The 27,704-nt window shown below is 39.1% G+C and overlaps 1 protein-coding gene across 1 annotated transcript in view; it reads left to right on the top strand.

Annotated features, from left to right (window-relative positions):
• Window positions 1-27,704, top strand: part of LOC131584930 (pinopsin-like) — a 73,289-nt gene that overhangs the window by 42,846 nt on the left and 2,739 nt on the right. Inside the window, exon 3 of the mRNA XM_058850530.1 lies at window positions 8,758-8,991. Coding sequence (XP_058706513.1) covers window positions 8,758-8,991 — 234 coding nt within the window. The remainder of the gene's footprint in view (window positions 1-8,757; window positions 8,992-27,704) is intronic.

Below are 27,704 nucleotides of genomic sequence, written 5' to 3'. Positions count from 1 at the left end.
TTTGGTAGAGGCAGGAATGAAACTTTTAACAAGAAAAAATAATTTTGTTGTTGAGTTGGTTTTGGTTTGTTTTTTATTAACTGTACTTGTTCTAGGTAGATGTAAAAATCAGCCAAAGTACCTCCTGCTCTGGTTATTTCCAGTAGCCACTGATTTTATATAATTAATAAAGGACTGCCTGTAATCCACAAGCTACAGAAAAGGATTTTATCTTCCTTTTCTTTGTGCAAATATAGATAAATATTTATGAACACCAGGCTAGGTACAACTCGCTAGAGGAGAGAGAAGAATTGAAGACTTACAGACTTCTGAGGGTTGGTTTTGTTTTGTTTTTTCTGAATACAACTGTGCCATGGCAAGTGTATAAGAATTTGAGGGAAAGCATCTGGAGGAGAACATTTTCAGGCTATTTTTGGCATAATTCCTATATTTTTAAAGATTTCAATTGGATGAGAGCTTTCAAAAGACTTTGTGTTTATATTCTTTGCAGTGTCTATAGGATTTGACAAGCAGATTCAAGCACATCTATTAAGCTTATTTAAATATAAGTAGCTGCATGTCAAAGGCATACCCACATGTCCTTAATGATTCCTTGCTTTATGTCAGTAGAAATTTTCAGGAAAATGGGAGGGGATCCCTCAGTAAAGTGTGGGAAAGTCCACCCTCTTCCCAGGAGAAGGATTGTAGTTAGGTACTGAAAGACTGATGATGCCTAAGAGATTTTATCATCTGATTTCACTGTAAGGAGTACAGCAGCCAATCCAGAGGAAAGCAAAGCTCGAGTTCTCACCCACATATGCCAGCCTGGTGAAAAGTAGCATTAAATGTGAGTGGGAGCTTACATACCTGCAAAAATGGACCTAGGGGAATAGCCAAATTCCATTTTCAGGGAAAACATTACCCTGACACTATTTTTTTTTTAAATTCACACCCCAGATTCAGACAAAGTATTGATATTTAGAGTAGAAAAGGTTGTGGTTAATTTAATTCATGAGGTGAAGAGAGTTGTGAGTAATGCTTGCATCAAAACTTGCTGTTTCTTAACTTTCTTCTCCAAACTTGGATGACTCTGGTGAAAAATCTTCACATAATTATGGAAATATGTATGTGTGTGTATGTATATATAATGTGTGTATATATATATTTGTAAGATATATAGTGTGTGGTGTGTATTTTTTTTTACATAAATAAAAATATATGTATATACATATTTCAAAATGTTATTTTTTGTCATTAACTGAAAACATTTTTCCTTTAGGTGCAGGAAAGTGTGCAGACAATTTTCTGTGCAGATGGTAGCATATTGTTGTTTAGCATAAAGTAGCCTAGAAAGAAACCTGGAAAGGAATTTTACACCTGTCAGTTCATCTGTTGTTGAAGAGTTCAACTTTCTTAGTGATGTTGCATATACACATTCTACATTTTGCTGTCTCTGGAAGAAAGAACACAGAAACCAAGAAGGATTTCAGGTCTGAAATTTTTCCTTCCTGCTTCAGAAATTCTTCAATGCAAAATACATCAAAGTCAGCTTTAATTTTATTTTTTTTTTCCTTTACTTTATTGTTAACTGGGCTGTTCAAAGCCATCACAAAAGTTTTTAAAACATCAACAACAAAAACCCTAACCCAAACCAGAAGTTGGTTATTAAGTGAATTTATTGGTTAAAAAATATAATTTGTTGGCAGGCTTTTCCAGAGGAGGAATGATAAACTAAATTACTGCCTTGATTTTCTGAAGGCAATCTCAGCACCTCCCACCTTTATAAGAGCAAGTTGTGTTGCAGAGCAGCAACATGTAGTAATATTATAATACAGGTTCACATCTTCCTTGTGCTAAGGACTCCAGGGCTGGATGCAGCACTCCAGGTGGGCTCTCTTGAGGGCAGAGTAGAGGAGGAAAATCACCTGCCTCAGCTTGCTGTCCAGTCCACTTTCGATGCAGCCCAGGATGCATTTGGGCCTTCTGGGCTGAGAGTGCACACTGCTGGCTCACATTCAGCTTTTCATCCATGAGAGCCCTGAATTCCTCTTCTGCAGGGATGGTCTCAATGACTTCTCCCAGTCTGCAGTAATTTTTGGGATTTCCCCAACCCATGTGCAGCACCTGGCACTTGGATGTGTTGAATTTCCAAAACTTAGTGTTTGGACAATGCTGTCAGTCCCATGGTGCCATTATTGGAGCTGCCCTGTGCAACGGCAGGAGTTGAACGTTGATGATCCTTGTAAGAGTATCTAATGGATTTCTCTTTCTAAAACAAACTGTTAATGCAACCCAAATTAGAGCAGGCATATACACCTTTAATCTTCTCATGCACACTGATGCTAGAAAATAGACAGTGAATAAAGAAGGTCAGGATAAAACATGAATTGTCAATGACAGGAGTGACACCATGAGCTCCTTGTTTAATATATGGGAATGTGTTCACTGTGTTAGTCAAATTGCTGCTAAAAGCCCTTTAGCAGTGAAAAAAAGAGTTCTGCATCTAAGAGGATTATAGTGTTTCTTAAGTCCACAACAGAACTTGGCTGATTTCAGCATCAATAGCAGTTATGCTTTAAGGGCAATGTACAAAGCCATGAATTTTGTATTTAAAGCATCACTTCACCTTTAGGCATTCAGGCAGCTAATTCCCATTTCAATAACAAAAATTTACAATAAAACCAGTCTTCAGCTGATAAAATATCCTTCCTGTGGACTTAAATTCCTACACTTAGCAGTGACATAAAATAATTAGCTATATGGCCCCTTGTGTGGTTTTATGGCTTCTGCCTTCTGTATTTGTTGTTATTAACTCATTATGTGGCTCCAGCTGAGCAAAATGCTCATGTGCATGCTTAAATCTCAGTTTGCTCACTGAATATATAAGTGTAAATGCTTTGTAGAGTCAAGGCCCATTGAATTCTAAGATGACCTGAAACAGATGTTTCTGCTCACTCTCCATTTCCACAGGACAATACATCTCTTCAGTGTTCACTCATTTTGAACTTAACCACCTGACTGGTAACAAAGGAGGCATTTATTTTTTAATGCAGTGAGCCCTCTTTTTTCAGGATTGCTTATTTTAAACAACAAAGTGTTTAATCCCCCTTATTATTAATCTGTACAGTACTGGTTCTTGGATAGCTCATACTGAGAAATAGATTACTTGAAGAGTATGTTTCCTACTGCTATTTAGAGCTTTACATGCTTTGGAGGTATGGTTGGTTTTTTTTCCTTCTTTTTTCCTTGTTTTGCCTGAGGACAGAATCCACAGAGATGGGAGAGGAGAAAGCTCATCACAGCTGACATTTCAGTCATTGCTTAGTTTGACTGCAAGGTTTAGTAGAGGTTTATTCATACCAGTAAATGGAGGCCATATCTAATTTTCTTTTTTCAGAGATGCAACAGAGAGGACTGTCTTACATGACTGGTTCATGATGGAAGAAGAATGATCTTTTTCCAGCTTTTTCCTCTACTGCGGCTTTTGCATAAAAAGTCTAGATGCCTTCTGTTCATTTCAAGAAGCCGTAGTAGACTAAATGTTCAAAGATTGGCAGACTTCCTCAGTTAATTATGAATATTTTACTTGTGTCTGGTTTTGGTAGTACTGTCGAATACTTGATCATGTCAAAACAAGTACTTACTGCTGATACTGAAAGATGCTGGTGGCAACAAACACTGCTGCTCATAAATAGCCTTTTCTTCACTGTGCAGTTCTGAAGTAGTGAAGTAAACATGGTTGTATGAGTAACAGGTATAAGATACACAAATAGAGATCCAGGAATAGTATCAGCTGTGATAAAAAAGCACCTTGTGCCCTGTTTCCATATTGCTTGTTTAGAGCAAGCTACATAAAGGATGTTTACAGCATCCACTATTTAGGTGCATAGGGTACAGTTAGTGATACTATTTTCCATCTTAATAAATAGCTTGAGAAAGTGACTTGAAGGACAAAACTTAGTTACAGGACCTCTGACTTCTAAGATGTTATGAAGTACATATCCCTTGCTTGAAGTGGCTCTGGATGGTGTATACTCTTCCATCTAGAGGTGAGATGGATGGGATGCCATATATTCTTCATAACCTTTAAGGATGTTCACAGTTGAAAATGGATGCAGCTAAAATATGATGGAAATGCTTTATGAGATAAAGCACATAGCTGTATTAAGTAAGGAGGAGAGACTAGGGTAAATGTGAAAATGAAAACACAGGGGAATTCAAAACTGTCAGGTTAAATCTTCATTATTAAAGCTTCCCCTACTTAATAGCTAACTTTAGCCCCACTCCCTTGCCTTACATATATAAAGAAAACCCAACTTGCCCATGGATGATGGGAATATAACAGACTGACTGCATATGTGCCTCTGGCGCTGTGGGCCTCGCAGTTACCTCACAACCACAATGCACAATATCCTTCAGGTCTTTCCTGACATCTTCTGAGTAGATGAAGTGCCAGCAGTATTCCCTTGGTCCCATAAGTCATGCCCAGATAAATCCAGAGAGAGCTGAGCAAGGGGCTGCAGTAGATCAGACTTCTGGCTCTGGAGCACAGGAAGGGGCAGGCTGTTCCCCTGGGCAAGGTGCTGCTCAAGGCTCTTCTCCATATGAAGCTGTTGGATGGCTAAAAAATATCTAAAGCAGAAGCAGGTAGCTGCTGTCCTTTTTTGTCTGGGCTGAAAAGCTCCAGTGTTTGGCCAGACAAAAACCCGTGGACTCAGTGTGGTTGCCACCTGGCTGCTCCGTCCAGGAGCAGGTTGACTGAACCACTTGACTTGGACAGTGATGAGGTCTGGACTGACACCTGCAGTACCTAAATTGGGTAACCAGAACCTGCTAATCACTTCCTATGACCTGCAGTCCTAGTATTATCTCTCATACCACTGTGCAACAGAGTTTATGTGTTTGGAAGGTTTACTTGTTTTCTGCAAGGACAGACCCATTTTCTTTTCTCTTTAAGGAAAGGACAGACTTGTTCTCCTTAGAGGAAGTCAAGCTTCCTCTAGGTCATACCTTTTCTCTGGGTCCTTGTTGTGAGAGGCCCACACATTTGCCTGCATCGAGTTTAAAGGGTTTTCTCACTCCTTGCAGAGTACCTGTCACAGCAAATATCTTGAATCCTTTCTTCGAATATACAACCTAACAATCTCCACAGTTACAGCAAAAGCTCTTTGCATCTCTTTTTACTAACCCTCTCCATATCCTTATTGTAAGGTCCCCTTGTCTTTGGTTTACGGCCTCTAGTCTCCAGACTTTCACCAGTGCTATTGAAATTTTCTGTGCTCTGCTCAGAGCTCCCCAGTTCCATGTTTTCCAAAGCATGGAATAGCAATGCAGCCCATCACTTGGTGAGTGATGTATCTGCTACATCCTGTCAGCTGTGGATGCAGCTTTTGAGGTCAACTAATCAATGTGTCACTTGGGCTCCTTCTGAGGACATTTCTACTATGCCAGCCTCCTCACTGAACACCACCCTGGCTTCTCCCACACTCATTGGCCTGTCACATCTAATGTACGTGCTCAGCATGCTGCCCTAGTGATCTAAGTCGTGGTATTTTTTGTGTCAGATTGACTCGAAAAAAGTGTTGGATATATGTGAAATGCAGCACGGCTGCAGGGAAAATCCAGACCAGAGCTAATTGTGCCACTGTTACGCTCAGTGCCTGAAATTAAACAAGTTTGCCTGTCGCTGCCTCCAGCTGAGTTCTGAAAAAACAAAACATTTCTGCTACTTCCCAGGATGAAAGCAGGGGAGAAACACAATTTCCTCATTAAAAACCCCTCAACAACCAATTCCCCAACCTTCTTCTCTTTAAATATAAAGGTTTCCCAACCTTTATGTTGCTAAATTTGGCAGGAGATGATCTTTGTCCCAGAGAAAACAGCTGATTTTACAGCAAAGAAGGTTTTTCCAGCTGTCCTATATAAGTACAATCTGATCCCAATGGGCCAGTGTTTCTTGTGCCATTTTAAAATGTGATTTAGATCTTCTAAGTATTTTAAATGTATGTTATATATACCCTATATGTTCACATTTAGACAGAGATTTACAAGCTCACTCAGCTATTCTAGACTATTATTTGAATCTATTTTTCCTCTTCACTTTCTGATGCTCTTCTACCAGCTGGATATCCAGGGAGGCATTTCCATTTGACTATTGAAAATACAGTGTAGCAATTGTGTTAAATTGTCCAGTAGTTTTAAAATAACAAATAGAATTATTTTACTGTTAAAATATCTAGTGCTTTTTCACCTGCAGAAGTGTAATCTTTCTGTAGGTTACATGAATCTAAGTTATATTTTGCTGGAGGCATTCCAGTACCTATAAAGGGACAATTTTTAAAGATAACACCTTCTAAAGGTAAGCTGCAAAACTGCAAAGGCAATGAAACCAAGAGTGTGAGGACAAATATGGTACATGATTTCAAAACTTCCTATGGAAATGACTTAAAGATGTGAAAGTGGAAGGATACATGACAAAATCACATCGACAGCCACTTTAGACATCTTTCCTTCCTTCGTTTATGGCCTCTGTTTTGTCTGTGTTGATGGTAAATTCTTGCAAACTCTTCAAGACACATTTCTTCAGCTGTGGATGCCATGGCTGACTGGGGCTTTGCATCCTTGTCTAATATTTAATTTGTAGCATAGCTGCAGCTCACACGGGATCCTGGGTCCATCAGTCAGAGAAATTTCCAATTAGTCACGAAAAATTTAGTTCAAATAAGCAATACGGGATTGGACCATTATCTATTATTAATCCTTTTTTCAAGCTAAAGTAATTATAAAATAAACAGGTCTTATAAAAATAGTCCCAAGTCTTCTCAGAAAGGATAAACTTTGTTATTGCCTTTTTGCAGAAAATCATTAAAAAGCAGTAAGGAAAAATACTTACTAGTTTCAGGCTGACAAAGTTAGTGTGTTTCATTTACAGGAACATTTCCACTGAAACTCCAGATAGAACCAAGCACTCTAGAAGCCTAGAGTCAAAATGAACTAAAAAGAAACAGTAACCATATTACTTTGCCTTCATGTGTACCTTATACAGTCACTATATATCTGTTTAATTCACAATCTGATACATAGACACATATATTATGCAAAGAGACCCACTCTACAAAGAGGTAGAAAAAGCTCTATTTCCTTGGCATGCACAAGGTATGTGTCAGGCAACAGCAAATGACATTTGTCTGGGGTGGTTGGTGACTTCCACCTTTAACTGTGCTCTATTCATTTGCCTGCATAAATTTAAACCTATTGATTTAAAACTCTTTTTTTATTATTTGATTAAGTAAAGTTTGGATGTGTTCCATTACACAGAGCTGCTTTTTTGCTCATTTATGCTTGTAGTTGTACATGGGCTTCCTTCTCCTGGGTGCAATTTACTCTCAAGTGCTGCATTCAAGAGGCAAAAAGACCTTAAAGTGGACATAAATTAGATTTGGCTGAGTACAAGGCTCAATCAATATAGTTTAAACATTTGAATAGTTCCTGAAGCCCTGCTGGCACATTTGAGTTTGGAAAACACACACTGGGATAAAGCTGAGGAATAAGCTATAACCTCAGGAGACCAGTGTGCTGAGTCTCCATCTAGAGTCAGTGGGGAGAGAATCTCCAAAACTGACCTTGCAAATTTTGCTTTGGATTTTTAGGGAATGACCTTGTTCCTCACTTTTACCACCAATGCGCTCAGCTGCCCAAACACTGGAAGAGCATTCTGTAGTTGTCTACAGAAAAATGTATTCACATCAAGGCTTAAAAATAAAAGTTGACTGTTATTTTAGTGTTAAAGCTTTATCTTAGAGCTCTAGACTCCCAAAGGGCATGATGCTTCAATCCAGGACAGGTTAAAAGAGAACAAATTTTGAAGCACAGATTATAAATACTTCCACAGCAGATTTTCCCACACACTAACTAATGGAAAATTCATAGTAACAAGATAGACTCTTGTACCATCACTTTGAAACTGCTCATTTGCACCTGCTTTTCCTCTTTAGCCCATTCTACTCTGTTTCCCAAAAGAACCCCATGAACCACAGTGAGTCAGCACTCAGCACACATTTTAAGACCACAAAAACCTGTTTCTGATCTTTATCAGGAGTGAACCCCTTTTATCAAAATGGTTAAGTACCAGGAAGAAATAGTGTGGAATTAATGAATCTTATCACTTGAAACTTCAAGTGATTCAGCAAGGCTTCTCTGGTGTCCTGCTCCAAGTATGACCATGGCTAACACTATGCCAGGCCAGCTGAGGCTTGATCTAGTGTAGAAAAGATGCAAGGACAGAGATACTAAGCACAGTCCTAGTGTTGCTCTGCTTTTTCCACATCCTTAACAGAAAATACTTCTGGTGGTTCAGATGTGCTATATAAAGCTTGTTCATCTTAAGTAAGTTCTGTGTACTGGCATAATTTGAATGAAAACATGGTACATTTACACAAAATTCCATACTTTAAAAACAACTGCAGGTGACCTAATATCTGTTAAGGACTAGATGCTTTGTCACCTTTCTACATTTGGTCTCTATTCACTCAGCCTCTACTGGGACTGGTTTATGCTGGCATGCAGTGTGGTCTCTGCAGAGCTTCCCCTAATGCCTAATGGAGATGATGAAAGTCTTTTCACTGCATTCAATCATTTTTGGGTTTGCATTTGTTTTGCTGCTGGGACTACAGTGTTGATTGTTACTGCTTACCCAAGACCAATAGTCCCAGGTTCTTCATGCAGTCAATCCAACAGCTCCGCTTGCTAAATTTTCTCTCTTTTTAAACCTTTCCCTAGGTTGGAAAAATCCACAAGAATGCTGCGCGCAAAAGAGAATACCACGTCCTGTTCATGGTGATCACTACAGTTATCTGTTATCTGGTCTGCTGGATTCCCTATGGGGTTATAGCATTACTGGCAACATTTGGCAAGCCAGGTGTTGTGACTCCAGTTACAAGCATCATACCTTCCATCCTAGCAAAAAGCAGCACTGTTTGCAATCCCATTATCTACATACTTATGAATAAGCAGGTAAGACATACATTATTTTTAAATTGTATTTTCTTCAGAGTCCATCAGACATTCTTGTCTATTGTGACTATCAGTCTCGTAGATGTATCTTTAAGGACATTGAAAACTTGTCCAGACAATAGTGCTGGAGTCTTGAGGTGGAGGTGTTTGTAAACAACAGCAAAATAACAGGAAAAATGTTTGCTTACAGAAATTGCTTGGTTCTTCTGAGGGCACACTGGGTATTACTTTGTATCCTTCAGGGTTTGTTGCCAAAGATATTTACAAGAAGAATACTCAAACATTTGATGAGGTTGAGGAGTGGGAGGGAAAATGGACAAGGAGACAAAGGGATTTCATGACCTTGAAAACAAAATAAAGGAGACCATTTGTAAATACCATTTTCATGATAGATCCCCTTGAAACCAAATATAATTGCAGTTCCTGTTTTTGTGGACATCTTCATCCTTACTGTTAAATTCACAGTTCAGCTACATGCCAAAATAGATAGTGAATTTTGTCTCATGAGTACCAAGGCATGCTAAAATGCCTACATCCAGTTCAGGTCCCTCATTCCTGTAAATGCCATTTTCAGTACTCAAAAGTGAGCCTCCCAATGTGTCTGTGTTGGCAATTCTACTCTAAAGTTTGATAATGGCAGATCTGGAAGTTTTAAAAGCGTTTTGCAGTATAGTATTTTGCATCTGTCTTGCTTCTTTATTCTCTGAACACTTTGACTGAGGTCCTTTACTGAGAGATAATCTGATTGTGCTGTGAGCACTGGAGGATGTTGTATAATATTGATAGCAGGTACATTTTGGTGTTGTCTTTACACATGGAGATGTGATGAGCCACCCTGAAGGGGAGGAGCTTGGTCAGATTTGGGATAGATACATTTTACTAATCAAACCAAATTGATAGCTAATGTGCAGCATTAACCTGTAGCTCTCCTCTGCTGTGCCACTGTGTATTAACAGTGAAAATGATTGGTTTTAATTGGCATTGAGAAATGTGCTTCACTCAAAAGGTGGAACCCACCCCTTTGTCTGTTCCTCCTCCTTTCAGAACAGGAACAATAGTAACACCCCCATTCAATTCATCACTGATGTTCTTGGCACCTCTGTAGTTTGATGTCACACTTTCTTGTAAATTTAACACCTCAGAAAAATAAGTTGTTAATCTTCCTGGCACTCAGCTTTCCTGGTCTTCATGCTTAGCTGAGAATTGTCACAGAAGGCTGGTGCCTCCCAACACAAAAATTATCTGGCCTGCATTTTTCACAGTTCTCTGTTTGCAGATGTGAGGTACCACAGTAGGGTATTTACTCCTGCACCTTATAAATACACAGAACATGCGACATAATTTTTAGCTCTCTCTATATAAGTCTTTTTGCTCTGGGAAATGCCCTGAAGATTGGAAAACAGTGTTGGTTGCCTTCAGCTGTAGTGTTAGCTTCCAGCTGTCATAAATCTGTGCAGAATATTGTGGAACCATCAGCCTCTGAGTCAGCTTTAAAACTCATCCTACAGAGCACATCTTTAAATTAACTCTCAAGCAGTCTCTTAGTCACTTTCATGGTCCTGGAAATCTAGAGAAAGAGTTTTGTCTTTGGCATTGCCTACTGCACTGACCTGAGGTGGTAAATCACTGAGGAAAATAGTGAATTTCTTTCCAGGTGCAGGAACTCCCTCAGATGGGATGGCATGGCATGAGGTGTGCTGCTGTCCTTCTTCCTCTGCTGTCTTCCCGGAGGAGAGAGATGCACTTTTTAAGCTGGACTGTTACTGTGCTCACAGCGTGCCAGACCAACATCAAGATTCACTGACAAAACTGAAGCACAAAACTTCCTGAGACCAAATGATGCTGGGGTGAAGCTGGAGGAGACAGTAGAGGAGATTCCATTTTCCCTGTTCTCTCTTTATGGAAGGCTCTCTTGGCTCTTGGCAATAAGGCTGTGTGTGGCTGGGGCAGCTTCCCACAGGTCAGGTCCCAAAAAGGCAGCACACAGCTGGGCAAGGTCAGTGTGCTTACGCTTTCAGTGCCTCAGTCCTTTATAATGATACAGTTAATGTAGTTGGGCAGATTTTGTTTCATCTTCTCTTACCTCTCTCAGTCTTTTATTCCTGTTGTACATCCCTGTCAAGTTCCCATGGTTCAAACTTCCAGCCATGCAGCCACCCCAAATGGATTTTTAATGCCAGCTCCAACTGCCTTCCTTTCACCATGGTGGTGCTGACAGAAACCTGCTCTTTCACATATTACCATGTAAGCAAGTATTAAGCATTCACCCAGGAGATATGGAGTTTGCCTGTAGCCATGGGTTTGCTGCTGAGGAGGTGATTGCTGTGAGAATCCTTCTGTTGAGTGTTTCACACAGGAGCCCCAACATGGAACACTGATATAGAAGTCAAAATGCTAATAATGAGTGTTCAGGAAGGTCTAGTTATGGGTGAGATCACAGTGAGATTGAGTGAATCTCCACTTGCCATTTCACATCATTTGAAGATGGCACTCAGAGAAAATACAAATTTGCTGCATTGCTACTGACAGCCAAATTTAAGTCAAGTTTAAACCTCTATCACTTTTAGCTCTAGAGAACCAATTGTCTGAAAACTATCAATCAGATTACAAGTCACAGTCTTTGCTGAAGTAAAATAGCCTTGCTCCCCTGCAGGTCATGAGCTTTACACTAATTTCTTTCACATTTTTTGTTGCTCGGGTAGTGCACGTAAGTCTCCCTGGAATACTGAAACTCAGGCTAGCACATCTAATTGCATATTACAATTGGAGAAAAAGTCCACCTAAGCCATGTGATCAGTAATGTGCTATTTCTGGTATCAGAAAGTGCCTCTGAGCAAAGTAAGGAGGGAGATTGTGAGGAAAGGGGTGTATCAAATGTGAATATAAGTCCCTGATTAGTGATTTGATTTCTAGTCTCTGTCTTCTTGTATTAAAGTCATTGCACTTTAAAAAAAAAAAAAAAAAAAAAGGTGACCCTGTCATTTTTCCCAAGAATTTTGAAAAGTGATGCTCAAAAGAATATACACACTTACTTAAAAGTACTTACTGTGACCTTTCCAAATTTATCATGTAATGGAGCATGATGGGTAAGGGAGAAATTAAGGAGAAAGAATGATAAAATTAAGCCAAGTACAAAGACTTTTTTTTTTTTTTCCTGAAGAGATTTGAATAGTACTGATAATGCTGCACTTAGAGAGTGTTCCTGAATGGGACTTGAGTAGTCCTGGATGGGACCTGGGCCCAACATTACACATCAGACACCTCCCAGGTGCCTCTGCTGTGGCTCTGACAGTCCCAGGAAGCTATGCCATCTCCTCTTACCTAATGAGTGGCTTGTTGCTCAGGCCAGCCCCCTCTTCCAGGGCCTTCATGGAACTTCCTAGATGAATAACAAAGAATCTTTCTGTCCATAATAATAGTCTATTTGTTCTCTGTATATGCAGTTTTCTGGAAACCCTTTTCAGTCCTTCTTGATCTTACCTTTTGCACTGAACAGGGAGAAATGCATATAAGCTTTAGGAAAGGGAGATACACGTGATTGTGATTAAAAAAATAAATAACCTTAGCATTCCTCCACTGGCTGTTATAACAGCTATGTTTTCAGTCATGTTTCATGGGGTATTTTGCAGTTCTTAGTATTTCCAACAAAAGGTAATGGGTAATTTTTAAAGCTGGAGGAATACATGCATAAGTTAACAGTGTATTTTATAAGTTGCTCGTTTTCCCATTTGGAAAGCTAAGACATTTTAGCTGTGTGAGAACACAAAACTACAGATCCAGAAAGACAGCTTGCAATTCAGGGACAATTGTGCCAAACCTAATTTTTTACATAAATTGGGACACATCTGTTAAGTCCTGAAAAGAGTCCTTGTTTTCTTAGTTCAAACCTTTGAGAGGTTTGTGGACTTACCATAAGATTTATTATCATGTTTTAATTTTCCATTAAAATTCCCATACAATTCCCATAGATTTCAATACTCATACTTGCTTTTCTTTTTCCTCTCTTCACGGTAGCTAAGCTGTCTTTGAGTAATTAATAGTCCAAATAGAATGGCACACCCGAGCTCTTCAGTTGAAAACAGGTCAAAATGATCTCTTACTGCAGAATACTTTATTGTAGTACAGCTCAGAAATATTTTGACATTATTTCTCTGCCAACATGTAGTGTTATGACTTTTCAAAGCAGAGGGGCAAAGAGAAGAAAGGTCTCAAGGGCACCTTTGCTGCTGTCATAAGGTATAATTGCATTTCACACAGTAAGTTCAGAATTACTTTAGGAACTTCTCTTGCGGCTCACGACAAAAAGATCAGTTCAGATAAATAACTTGGGCATTTAATTAGGGTGCCAAGCAACCCCAGCCAGACTTCATGCTGTCCCAGGTTATATCCTTTGATACATCTTGTCTATGTTGACATGTTCTGCCTGTCCTGGACTGGCTTCAATATCACAGAAGGGTTTGGAACTTTCTTCTCTTAGACCCAGAGCAAAACTAGGCAGCAGGAAGCCAGACCACCTCTCATGCAAGCAAAATACTGAATAAAGTCGAAAACAAATGCAGATGAATGAAGAGAAATAAAGGATAAGCACATGCTTTAAACTATATAATGATTTTCAATTTATGGCTAGGGAATGCATTAATGGAAATGAAAGCCAGTTAAAAGAACCTTATTCTGGAAGACACAGAGAGTGCAGGGCAGCAATATCTCTTTAAATCTTATTTTAAACATCTAATATGTTAATGTCTCTTCCTATATTCCTTTACAGAAGTGGGAAGAGACCTCCACATTAGACAAGGGAAATAAATGGGTCAGAAACCAAGGGGAAGATGCAGTGAGCAGGGTTTGAAGCAAAGACGGTGGGATCCTTCTGTAGTCCATATCCACCCTGCAAAAGAAAACAGGCATTTCTGAAAGGAGAAGAGAGGCAACTCCAAAGAGAGTGAAGCTGAGGTGTTGAATTTGAAATGACTAGTACAGCAAAAAGAGAGAAGGAGGGTCCAATATTGTTTGGCATCCTCATTGGGGTCATAGGAGGCTTGCATGCACCCTCAGATGACACCAAACCAAGCGATGCCCCTTATGTGCTTGAGGGAAGAGATGCCATCCATAGGGACCTTTACAGGCTTGAGGAGTGAGCCTGAGCAAATGCCACAAAGTTCAACAAGGTCAAGTGCAAGGTCCTGCACCTAGGTCAGGGCAACCACCGGTATCCATACAAAATGGGGAATAAATGAGAGCAGCCCTGTGGAGAAGGACTTGGCAGTACTGGTGAGTGAAAAGCTGGACATGACCCGTGACAATGTGAGCTTGCAGCCCAGAAAGCAAGTTGTATCTTGGGCTGCATCCAAAGGAGCATGGCCAGCAGGGCCCCTCTACCCTTCTCTACTGCAGCTCCACTTTTGCTACTGCATCCAGCTCTGGGCTCCCAGCACAGGAAAGACATGAACCTGTCTTAAGCCCCCTAGGCATGATGCAGGTAAGCATTTTGTTATATTTGGACCAGCCAAATTTCAAAACAAAAATATAGCTGTATCTCAGTTTAAGAGGTCATGTCCACTCTAGTGCATCTTCATTGTGATTAGCTTAGAGAAGAGTGAACATTGCCTCAACTGCATTCTGAAAACCTTGCAGGCCATGCTGGTCAATAGAAGGGGTCAGAGTCACACTTATCCTAGTGGAGACAGGGAAATAAATCAGCACAAACGGCAATGATTGAATAACAGGAGATTTACATTGCTGCCTGTTTGAGGGCTAGCGAGGAAATAGCTGTAGAGGAAGACTTGACCTCTAGAATCATTGTCACTACCCAAAAGGCAATAAAACAAACTGTTTAAGGATTCAGATAAATTGTAGGGTTACACATCTCAAATTTTCTCCAGTACAGAAAAAACAGCTTCAGTCAAATAGTTTTGCCTATCATGATCAGCCGACAGTTGTACTGGCAGTTTCAGAGCATTTACAATCAGCTGGTTTTCATACCTGTCCACCTGTAACATTAAACCTGCAGGATAGATTGATAGGTAAATGGAAATTTCCAGTATTCAGAGCTTGCTGAAGAGCAAAAAATGTGGTGTATTCACAGCTAAGAAAAGGTGTTGGGATTTTTGTAAGCAAGGTCCCTTAGTTGTCTTGTTGCTCTTGCTGGTAGACATCATAGGAAGCTCAGCCAAAGTGGTGTTTCTTTGCTGGCTTCACTTCTGTCCTCAAGGGAGAGTCTGGGTGGGCAAGAGCTCAATCCATCCTAAGAGAAATACAGGGGGAAAAGGGACTAGCAATTGTGCTGTTTCTAATTTTCCATTACTTCAGTGTGGTCTAAAAGTTGGGTGAAAGCACTTGGCAGTTGAGTTTTTGTTTTGTGAACTGACTTCCAAGTTTGATGTGGACAGTTAAACTACAAAGGCATATGTGATCCACAGGTAGTCTAAACTTGAGCTACTCTTCAAAATGGCATTGCCAAGCCACACTGAATGGATGCCACAGGATCTTCTGTTGCACTGGTCTAAATTGCAATGGCAGGCCAGGGATCAGACTAAATTTTAGCCCACACCTTGGTTAAGGTCAAGCATTTATTTAGCTTCAGAGTTCTCCATTTTAATTCTAATGTTTTTGTTTTTCTATAATATGTCCAAGTTTTATAAGTAGGACTCCAGTTAAGCATTTGGTACTACTTACCATTTCAAAGCTGAATGCAAGCATAGGTCAGCTGAAGAAAAGAGAATACAACATTCTGTAATGCAATGCAATACAGCATACTAGATAAACAAAGAATTTATGAGGACAATCAAATTCAACAGATGAAAAAGTATTGAAAAATAAGTGTAACCCTGGCAGTGACAGAGCCTCTAATTTTCCTCTCCTGTTCAATAACTGAGTAATCTTTTGTCATATGGTTGTGGCATAATACTAAAATTGTATTCAGAGCAGGACATTTTTTCTACATATTGTGTCAGTTGAGATTACTTCTCAGAGTTTTACTGTGTACCAGGCATATCTTTGCAGTCATGTATCTTACTACAAACTGAAGCAACAATTGTTTCAGATTAGATGGATGGAGAAAAAACAAAATAAGTTTTCCTAGACAGAGAATCTTTTTCAGCATTTATGTAACTTCCACTAAATAAGTATTTTTAATTGAGTTATTCCTTGGTATCCCATTAAAGCATATGATCATCATCATCTTAGTCTTACAGCAGGAGAAATTTGAGGATTAAAAGTTGGATTAGTGCTCAAACCCTCATGGACTTGCTTTGCAATTCTAATTCAAATCTGCAGAACTCTATTTTATGATTTTATCCTGATGTCCTTCTTCCTCCAGGGCAAAAGATCTGCTGTGCTCAAGGAAATAATCATTGCCACAGTATGGAAAATACAATATAAAACTGTTCTGGGTCTGTAATACATTAGAATAATCCCCTTTTCATTATAAACTGCATCATTTAATGCAATTCAGAAATCTGACTGCGTCCAAATGAAAACAAATTTGAGGTTTATTGCCTTTTGAAGTAGAAGCTATTACAGAGCTTTGTTCCCCTGATATTTAGTATAATAACTGCTCTCAAACTAAATTTATTTGTAGCCAGTTTATAAGCCTTTATTCCTCAAAAAGCCCTTCTTCTTTGTTCCTCATACTGGGACACCATAAGCAGCTTGCTTTCTATCTCCACATTGCTAGTGTGAACAAGTTTAATTCTTTTCATATTCTCATTGTCCAAACAAATATTCCAGCTATAACTTTGTTACTCATGCCTGGGACTGGGTATTTAATTTGGGAAACTTTTTAGGCATTCACTGGATGTTAGTAGAGAACCAGCACCTCAATACAGTAGGAGTTGTTTCTGTCTTTTCTACGGTATCTAACTCTCATGATTATTATTATCTTCAGAATCTGAACTGAATACAATGGCTCTACAGTGACTTCTTAAATCCCTTTATCTAAATTAGAACCAGATTTTTAGAAATGGATGTATTGAAATATACACCGGGGGTCCACTACATAAGGAACAACTATTGTATGCTGAGTACTTTATGGATGACCTTGCTTCAGATGTAAAGTTCAAACCCTTCAGGGAAAACACTTACTCAAGACCTTACAACTCAAACAAGGCTTTACAGAACTTCTATGTTTGCTGGCTTTAGGCCAATAGGAATTCACTAGAAGTAGGATTCAAAGGTTTACCAAAAGCTTATATGACTTGTCTTCCTTTCCACCTTCACCACTCTTCACCTCTCTCACAGTGAGCACCAACTTCAAAATCAAGAAATTTCTATGTGAGTTAGAAAACAAAAACCAGGAACTTTTATCATTGTTAGTTTATTTCCCAGTAAAGCATTTTCTCAGTGTGAAATGTGGCTTCTTCAATATTAGAGAAGCTGTTAATTTTGCCAATTTTATTTTCAGCAGGGAAAAAAAAAAAAAAAAAAAAGGACATTTCAGCCCAGATCTCCATGCTTAAGCTTCTACACCTTGGTTCTTGCCAGAAGTATCTTCGATGAAAAAATACTGTCCTTCACCCAACAGCTCAAGCTCTCTTACCAGACTCTTGTCTGCATCCCTCTTGTGCAGGAACAGCAGTGGCTCAGTGAGGGGGAGGAAATGCAGTGAAATGTAGCCCAGCCCACTGATCTAATTTATAGGGGAACAGTAAGAATGAAGTTGAACTAGAGATCTACATAAAGACATGTAACTGCATATTTTGCCAGTCTGGGGTTTTGGGAATTTTTTGATAATTTGTTTTGTTTTTGTTCAATACAAGAAAGAAGTTATAGAATTAAAAATTCTGTCAGAACAGAAATTCTGATTTCTCAGCCCAATGGGTTCTGTTATTGCATGACTCACACATAAAACTAAGTGACTGCTACTAAAACACAGTCACAAATCAACCCCCTCTTGGTAATTTCTAATTCTAGCTTGGGTAAAATCTAAACCTAATTGCCTGCAAACCAAGATAAAAGCAAGAGCCAGGGAATACTTACTCCTCATCCTTCATACCCACCACTTGCTATTCTGCAGCTCTCATTTCTTGAAAAAGTAACAAGTGCTGGCAGTCCATCAGTAGAATGCTTATCTGGGAATGAAAATGTTCTTCCCATCTCAGAGAACTTCCTGTATCTCATTCATTGCACTTGATGGAAGTACAATTTTGGGAAACAGAAGCAATGGGGCAGGTGGTCAGGAAATCTGGAGGACGAGGAGGAGGAGACTTGTAAGAACCTATGTTTTACCCAGAGATAGAATCAATTAGTGCTAAGGAAGAAGAATCAGTAGATAAAATGCCTAAGAACTGCTGAAGTTTGTGAGTGTGTGTGACTTAGCAGAATGCAAGAGTGACCAACCCTCAAGCAAAAAGACGCTGAGAAATTCAGAAGGGAAGATAGCCATTGGTATTTTACTAAAAAAATAACCTCATGGAAAGAATACGTTGTGCAATGTTCTGAGTCTCAGCCTTAATGAAACTCTGTAAGGAACATCTGAAAGATCTGCTTTCCACAAATGTGTTACATACACAGCCAAAGTAGGCAATTCATAACCTGCCCCACCCCCCCAGAAAACCCCCACCCGATTACAAACAAAACCTCCCCAACACAATAAGATCATATTTCTATAAATATTTAATAAAGTGCTATATTCATAGCAAGATTGGGGCAGGAATATACCCATCACAGTGAGCTAGAGTCTTTATTTTAATCCATTTGGGTTGACCTAGAGTCCACGGCCGAAGAACTGAAAATATAAGAAAAAACTGGGTCAGCAGAATAGCATATTGACTGTAACTAAATAAACACATCAATTTTTCAAGCGTCAAAATAATTCTCGTTGTTGTGCTTTGAACTTCCAGCAAAATGTGAGATATTTTAAAATTATCTGGAGTCACTCACCCCATATTATGGTGGTAATAGACCCTTCATTTCTCCTCATGAAGTAGAATGTTATTGTAGGCACTGGTAAATTTGCTGCTGCCTCTGTTAGTCAGGATCCATCAACCACACTGCAAAACCCTAAACAATTCTAATTTATGAAATAGAAATAGGAAGCAGAAAGAGGGTTCATTTTGTTGCCATTCACTGAAGTTCCTCAGATTGCTTTAGGAAACTCTTCTTAAGTTTCTTTTAGGTAGGAGAAATTAACTTCACATGCTACTTGTATTGTATACTGTATGGAGTTTAGTAGCTCTGTTTAAGGCCAGGGAAGAGCATTTATAAGATAAATATGACAACTGGTCTGTTCTTCCTGCAGTGATATACCTATTAAAAGCAACCATGTGCTGTCTTAAACCAGTGTGCATTGAAGAAGACACAGTAACATTGTTAATATTTGCTTTCATGTGCATAATCAATCCCTTTGAAGTTCAGCAGCCATGCTGATTACACTGAAGTATGGGAAAAGAAAAGGTTCTCCCTGTTTCCTCTGAAAAAATAACTATCCCCACTTTATGATCCCTTCAGCTTTGATGTCTCACTTCGTTAACTTTATAGGAGAGCACATGTTTCATGGGGACTTATCTAAAAGGAGTATTTGAAACAATTATCTGAATAGCATGTTATAACCTTGAAAATAAGGCAGTATTTCTCAGACATAGTATATGCCCTGTTGTTTCTTGCCTTCCTTGCTCTTCTACCATGGGACAACTTTGTTAATGTTATTTTGGCAACAGCTTATGCTCTTATCTCTCCTATCTCTCCTTGGGATGATGCTTCAACTGCTCATTAAAATCCTTAATATCCTGACAGCTACACTCAGCCCCATGCATCTGTAAAGTCTAAATTAGGTCCATCAGAGAGCTTTCATTTTGTAGACAAAAGCAAGCACTGGAAATAACTGAAAAACAGCCCAACACTTCCAAAGAGGAATATTGCTAGGGAAGAAAAGTAATGTTGCTTGATCCAGTTGGAAGCATCAACTAAGATTCCTATCCCTTTTACTGAAAAAGCAGGCTCAGAAACAGGTCCAGAACCAAACCTTCCCCACTTTTCCTTTCTGTTCATCTGTCTCCTTCATGCTCAGAATACAGTGCTTTATATAAACGTCCTGGCTTGTGTCCTCATGGGCAGTAAGGCTGGGCCTAGAGGTAGACCTCTGTGACTTTTAGCTTGCCCAAGGCAGATGTTACATGTTTCTTGTCTTAATTTGTCAAAAATTTTTCATGCTGTCCCTGTCTTAGTCCAAAGTGTAGATACTTTAGATAGAGAATCCTGCTTTGTTTACAAAACATCAGACAACTCACAAGTCATGAACTCAAACTTCTTCAGGCACGTTCACGTTATGTTTCCTACAACTGCTATCACTAAACAGTGCTTAAAAGATAAAACAAAGCCTTCTAGATTTATACAAACCAAAACAATCCAGAATCACCCAAACCTTTTCCATTAGCAACACTCCCACCCCCCGCCCCAAGGGCCCCACCTGCACAAGGGACATATTTGCTGCACATGGTAACAGCAAAAAAATAAAATATAGTGTGGGATGCAGGCAGTACAACCTACCCATCAGTGCTCCAGGACTGAAGGTGGAAAACAACTACTGTTTAGGAGCTGGGGCAGTAAAATATTTTAATCAGGAAGCTCAGTTGCAGTCAGACAATTGTCTGGGAGCAGGGTAATTGACAGCAGCTGATACAGCCTGGAGACAGTACTGGTAGACAACTACTAGTTTTTCCCTCTGGCTGCTTCCATAAAATCAAGGCACCTGTGATGCCTAATGCCTGCACTCCGTAACACTCAAGGTTTCTGGAGTCCTCTCACAAGCCTATAAGGAATTGTTGCTACAGTAATTATCCCCTACCTGTCAGCATCTTGGAACGAAGAGGAAATTTGATTTGTACTTGTCTATGTGCAGAAACAGGTCACCAGAGGAAATTGATTGTCTTATTTTAGTTATCATACAGATGAGTACAAGCACAGGGAAGAGGTTGTTCAGTGTAGCAGTGTAACCCTGTTAGTCTTTTCTCAGTTAAATTTGTGGGACTCATTTGTTTACAAAGTAGCTGAGCTCCAGCAGAAGTCTGTTCTTAACTCTACTATAGTTCTTCATTTTAGGATCACATCCCAGCGCACTAAACCTGACAGCAGCAATATGATCACCAACAGATGAGTTGGGTTTCTTTCCAAATGTGCAGAAAAAAACATAAGAAAACAAAATGCCAAACCCAAGTAAGTTACTGTTAGGAAAAAGCAACAGTCCTGCCCATCTGTTATAGTACATCTTCTAGCTGTTTCCTTCTGTTTTCTTGGTGTCTTTCACAATTCCTTGTCTTTCCCCTTTCTTTCACTGGACCTTGTTCCTTACTTTTAGAATTTCTCAGAATCCAGCAATCATTCCAGCAATGATTCCCCCACTCATCTGTCACAACCTACTTGTTCTGCCAGTCTTTTGGCATCTATTCTGCCTCCAGTTTAAAAAAAAAAACAACAAAACACTATATTACTGCATTATAGTTACTTCTCAGTCAGCTTTATTAACCAGTTAATATTTTCATCAAACTAAAGAAGCATTTATTTAGCTTATTTTTAGGAAAAAGAAGTAACAGGGCATGTGCCTCTTACTTGCCTTGGTTATCAGGGCATGAAGACTATACTTCCATAACAGTACAGCCATTTCTTTGAAGTGCATCCTCTGGAGTAACTTACTGTGTATCACAGAATAGTTTGGGTTGGAAGGTCACTTTTAAAACTCATCTAGTCCTTCCCCCCTGCAATCATCAGGACCTTCTTCAACTCAGCCAGGTTGTTCGAAGTCCCATCCAATCTGACCTTGAATATTTCCAGGGATGAGGCACCTACCACCTCTCTGCACAACCTGTTCCAGTGTTCCACCATGCTCATCATAAAAAATTTCTTTCTTATATCTAGTCAAAATCAACACTGTTTTAGATTAAAACTATTACTCCCTGTCCTATTGCTAGGCCCTACTAAAAAGCAGGTCTCATCTCTCTTGTAAGTCCACTTTAAATGCTGAAAGGTCACAATAAGGTCACCCTAGACCCTTCTCCAGGCTGAAAAACCTTGTCTCAGCCTTTCCTCATAAGAGGTGCTCAAACCCTCTGACCTTTTTGTGGGCCTCATCTGGATTTCCTCCAACAAGTCCAAGTCCTTCCTATGCTGGAAGTCCCAGGTCTGGATGCAGTACTCTAGCTGGGGTCTCACCAGAGCAGAAGAGAGGGGAGAATCACTCCAACAAGATCATGCTGTAGTCAAGATAGCAAGTTGAATTAAAAATCCTGAAACGTGTCTTCCAGCCAGATCACAACAGGCAAGGTAATAATGCAGATAAACAGACCAAAATGCCTGTAGAAGTTTCACCTGTCAATAGGACTATGCCCCTAAGAACTACTGAAGTGAAACACAGCTGGCTTCTATGAGTAAAACAATAAAAGGTACCCCCAACAAAGGCATGTTGTTGAAAAAAGGGCAGTGAAATTTTGGGAATAAACCTGAAAATGAGTTGCCTCCAAGGCTCCCTGAGATAATATCAGAAAGGTAATGTCACACCTCCTCTAGCTGTCCCTGCTGAAGAATAGTGTGTAACAACTACACACAATATAGTTCATGGATTTACACCTCCTACTGGGGTACAGTTTCAATGCAGTGAGACAAAAATGTTCTCTCTGATGTCACAGAGTGAAGTTGACTGAGCATTTAATAGACGGAACACAGTGATCATATTTCTTGTCAGTTTTTTAAATAAAAAAACCAAAGTTCCTGGATTAAAAAAGTATCAATTAGTTGTTTCACTCATGTGTCAGCATTCTGTTTATCCTCTAGAGTATCTCACTGATGTGAGTTTTCTGAGGTGTCACTTGCATACCATGACAGTAACTAGCCTGCCAGGAGGTGGTGCAATACACAGGATGAGCTGTGTGATTACTGTCTGCCAGGAGTGCTCTTGATGGCAATCTAACTTTTATCATTCCACTAATGAGTAACCAGCTTTCTTATTGGCATGGACTCAAGATGAGTCCCTGGGATGAAAATACTGATTAGCACCTCCACTGGCCCAACTCAGACCCCTGTGTAGTTCAAGAACTACCAAAAAGCAGCAGTATGCCGCACATTTAATAGATGTAAGCAGGCTTTTGTGGTTGAATTACACAGTACTTCATCACAGATTGAAAAGCAAGTTACATCTTCCCTTTGGTAAGCTGTTTTTCATTTTAATTAATAATTTATTTAAAAGCCTGCTCTTCTCCCTTAAACACAACACGGGATTCCTTGAACGGGTAGCACAGCCATTTAGCTGAAGTCTATCAGCATTTCAAGTACATCACTAAGTCATCAGAGCACAACCTCCACAGAAGGTTTGACAATCACAAGAAATTTACTGAGCAGTTTGGTGAATACAGTCTTCCAGGGAATCCCAGCACAGCTGCTCGGGTACACATGTTCACTTTAGAATAAAACTGGTTTTACAGTATTTGCCTCCTTTCTGTAGTTTACTGTGATACCTCCTTGTCAGATTAGCTGTCCATTTCCATTTGAGATTTCACTGAAATTGTGGGCAGGACTGACAGGCACCTTCCCTCTTTTGTTTCACTGCAGTTCAGTGTCATTCATTTAAGCCAATATGAAAAGACAAGCACGCCTAAACAAATGAAAACAAATGTTTTATTTACAGGAAAAAATCTGTACACTGTGTATACATAAAAATATACAAAATCATAATAGAAAATATAAAAAGTGTTAAAATGTATACAAACACTGCTTAAAAATGTGACTCCTGTAAAATCGTAAGGTTTGTTATTAGAGTACACATTCATTTAAAAAAATCATCATACAAAATAATTCTCAAAGCTATTAAAAAAGTACACAGTCTATATTCGAATAGTTCAATGACTACATATTTTAAGAGTGATGAGATGATATGAAAAAAAGTAAGGCTTTTACACACAACTCTTATTTCAAGAACAAAATTCTGAATCTGATTGCTAAGCCAGCGAGAAGACATCGGCACTGTCAAAATTCATTAAGTGATTCACGTACCCCTAACATGGGCTACTTTAAATTTCAAACAGTTAAATCAGGTATCTTCCTCGTGTGTGAGAGGATAGATGCTGGGAAAGATTCAAATCATTTTAACAGCAGGCTTCTGAATTACCTACTTCAAAGCAGGATTTCGTTTAAATATGCATCAACTTTAGAAAGCATGAAGGGAAAAATAGTAACCATTTATTGTTGCAGTCAATGCATTTAATACTCCTTTCATAGTACATCTGTGTCACTGTCCAAATGGCATTTTTCATCCTTAAAAACTTCTGAAGAAAAAATAAATTAAAAACCCTGCTAGGGATTTCTCCACATGTGTTTTGAACTCCTGTTTAATTCAATCAGTCTCTAAAATGACTGTGCTCAGTCTGTGCAATGAGTGAGTGTAAACACTTGTCTTCGTTTTTTTAAAAAAAACAACTCTTTTGGTTTTTCTGACTTGGGCAAGAGATCTACAACAACAAGTTCAGAATTCGGTTGTCTTCACCAAAGAAGGTGTCCTGACCAAAGACAAGCAACGTTTAAATTAAATTTATACAGTGAGAGTGTCCATTACAGTGTTTTTATCACCCCTCCCTCTCCAAAAGTACATCATGGTAACTTCACTGAATTTACCAGAGTTTCTACAGCACAAAACTGCACAACAAGGTAAAAAAAGATGTAGTAATTTAATCCAAGGAAGGACTGAGCTATGAGTTTATGCTGAGGTAACCTTTAGAACTATAGTGGAATGGAACAAAATAATGGGTTTTTCCTAGTAAAAAGATTTTGGCTCAAATTAAGGCAAAATACTTCGCAATTTCTTCTTGACTAAACAAAAGAATACCTTGATTTAACCATCCAAAACTGAACGCATAAAATGATAGAGCACCGCAAGTCAGAAAAGTTACAGAATTCACAGTGGGGAAAGAAGAGCATAATTAAATTCAGCATAAACTCAGCGCATTTCCTTAAGCTGCTGCTGTGTTTCTGGTTTGTTTCAGTTAACTTTAACTGTTGTCCACAGCACCAGGGCACAGAAATTCGGCTCAATAGTGTTTGAAGGCAACTTGTTCCTACTTGTCAGCAAAACCCCATAAGTCTAAAGCCTACAAGTGCAAAGGGAGCTCAGGGGCCCAACAGCAGAGGTAATTTGCTTGGCTGATGATGCATCTCGAGATGCACCAGGTTTGTGCAAACCTCTCTTGTCTAGGTGCTGTCCCTCTCTGTTAATGTGTGACAGCCACATGGGAGAGCTACCAAGCCATGCCTGGATCTTTTCCCCAAAAGGTCCCATGATCTTGGTGAAAAAATAGACTTCCTTTCACATTGCTGCATTTAATGTGCATCTAGAACCGGCACTCTCACCCATTATTTTTAGAAGAGCCATGTTCAGTGTTATTACACATTGACTGTTTTAAATTTATTGAATCTGGTTCTTTGCAAACATTTCTCTGCCCTCACAAGGGATGGGGAAATGCCCATTAATTCAAAAGCACTTGGAGGGCTCTTATAAAAGCCAGCAATGGTAATGCCACAGAGAGTAAGAAGTGGTAAGAGGAGAACCTCTGCAGATCCTTTATGTTTTCCCTTTATTTCTGCCCCTTCCCCCCTTGCAGCAAGTGAGGGGAGCCCTCAATTAGCAGATCAAACACACTTGCACTTGTGCCAAAAGCTGAAGGAGGACAAGACAAGGTAAGAGAGAAAATGCTTTTTAAGCAACGACAATGTGTTTGAGCAGGCAGACCAGTAAAACATCACAGTGGAAACCAGTATTAGAAAGCCATTCCAGCCTCATTTTTTATAGGTGGTCTTCCTCCTCTGTGAGCAAATGTTTGCAGCAGAGCTCTGCAGCATCCTCTGAGGTGATGGTGCTACAACAACTGCATTTGCACATGTGGAAGGAGGACTGACTGCCATAAAAAGAAGGATATGGCAAAATAAAAATTTTGGCTGCAAGGGCTTGAGTATGAAGTCCAGTAAATTAAAAATATACAGTTCGTTATATAACATCTCCGACCTGGTTCTGCATTGGTATATAAATGATGTACTAAGTAGGTATGCTTAGCACTTATTACATGAAACTTTATAATTTGCCTTGTTCTGTACAATAAACAGCTATGTTGATTATTTTGACAAATTATTGAGAGATTAAATAATACTACATAATCATGTTGTGGGTGGTTGAGCAATGCAGTTAGTATTTTTCTTCTTTGTGAAAATCAAAGTTAAAAGTTAGTGGTTGCAGGCCAGGCCAGTCAAAGTTGGTTTGTTTTTTTATTTTTTTTTCCCTTTTTGGAACTCTAGAAGTTCCTGCTTCTTGAAAAGTAGCATATTTGCTAGTCTTAGGAAGCTAAACTCTCTTCCTTTACAGTTATGTCATAGCTAACCCAGGGTACAGCAGAGAGAGACATATTTGATTGCACTGTTTAGACTGCTTATGTTTGCAAACAGGGTACCAAACATATGGAAAAATAGATTAGTTCTGTGTAGGCTATCTATCCTCCATGCATTTAAATAGCAATGTTATTAACTTCAAGAATAAAGTTGCCACCACACATAACATTAAAAAGAAATTGGTATGTACTATATCCAGAGTCCAAGGCTAGTATGAGTAAAACCTATTAATTTTGATATGTACCAAAATGCCTTATGGACATAACTATCCATACAACACAGAAGTAGAGTTATCAGATCATCTACACATAATTTCTGTCAACAAGATCATCATAAAGCCCAAAAAGAAGGCTATGTCCTATGTAAGACATATATTCTTCATTTTGAGGAGGGAAAATAATCCTTCCAAAAGATCCTTCCAATACTGCTTCCCAAAGAGCTGAGTGAAAGAAAAAGGATTTTATGATTATACCTAACATTACAATTGAAGGTGAAGTAGTCATTAATATTGTTTTCTTTTTTTTGCCTTTCTGGCAAAAGGCTTTTTGGCAAAAGTCAAAACACAAAAAATACTTTCCACCACAACCATTCAGCTATTCTTTTCAATGCCCATTTGAGCTGTCTGCTTTTTTACTGGATGGACATGAGTAGGATATAGCTGTGCTTCTGTGCACATATATTCCTGCTGAACTTACTCTAAAAGAAATTGTACAGTCAGGTGGGAAAAAACCAAAGCAAACCACTGAGAAAACCACTCCAGACCATTAACTTTTAGAATTGCCTTAAAGAATATTGTTCTTGTGTGTTAGGAATGAAAATATTAAACCATCTCCACATCCAATCCGTAGTAAATTTTTTTTGCAGGCATTACAGCTTTTCTGGGCTATAGTCTTTCAAACATTAAGTAAAAAATGCCGATAACATCTTCTTTTGTCAGAAAACTTCTCCTTTCTGAACAGCAAGAACTTGTGAACAAGTGACTTTGATTCAGATACCAATGAAATACCTAACAAATATAATGTCTGTATTCCTGAATGCTATCTTTGTTGACAAGAGGTGAGGCCCCTGTATGCTTGCTTTCAGTGTGATGCTGCACAGCCTGCCCTGGCTTTCTCTGGATCTTTTGTGTCTGTGCAGTCTGGAGGAAGGCAGCATTTCCATCTCACACCTTCCTGATAGTCAGGGAGATAAGACAGGGAGAGCTTTTCTTCCTAATTGGGAAGAATTACAAATATGTTCTTTTTTCTCTAAAAAAATGTGGCATTTCTCTCTTCCCTCTTCAGTCAGTGTGAGCATGGGAGACTGGCATCCAAAAATACATCCAGTAGTTTAACTGGTTTAGGTGTGCACAGCCATCTCCA

The sequence above is a fragment of the Poecile atricapillus genome, chromosome 1 (genome assembly GCF_030490865.1).
Source record: "Poecile atricapillus isolate bPoeAtr1 chromosome 1, bPoeAtr1.hap1, whole genome shotgun sequence".
NCBI classification, from domain to species: Eukaryota; Metazoa; Chordata; class Aves; order Passeriformes; family Paridae; genus Poecile; species Poecile atricapillus.
Note: the sequence above shows the minus strand (reverse complement) of the source record. Positions and strands in the feature narration are given on the sequence as shown.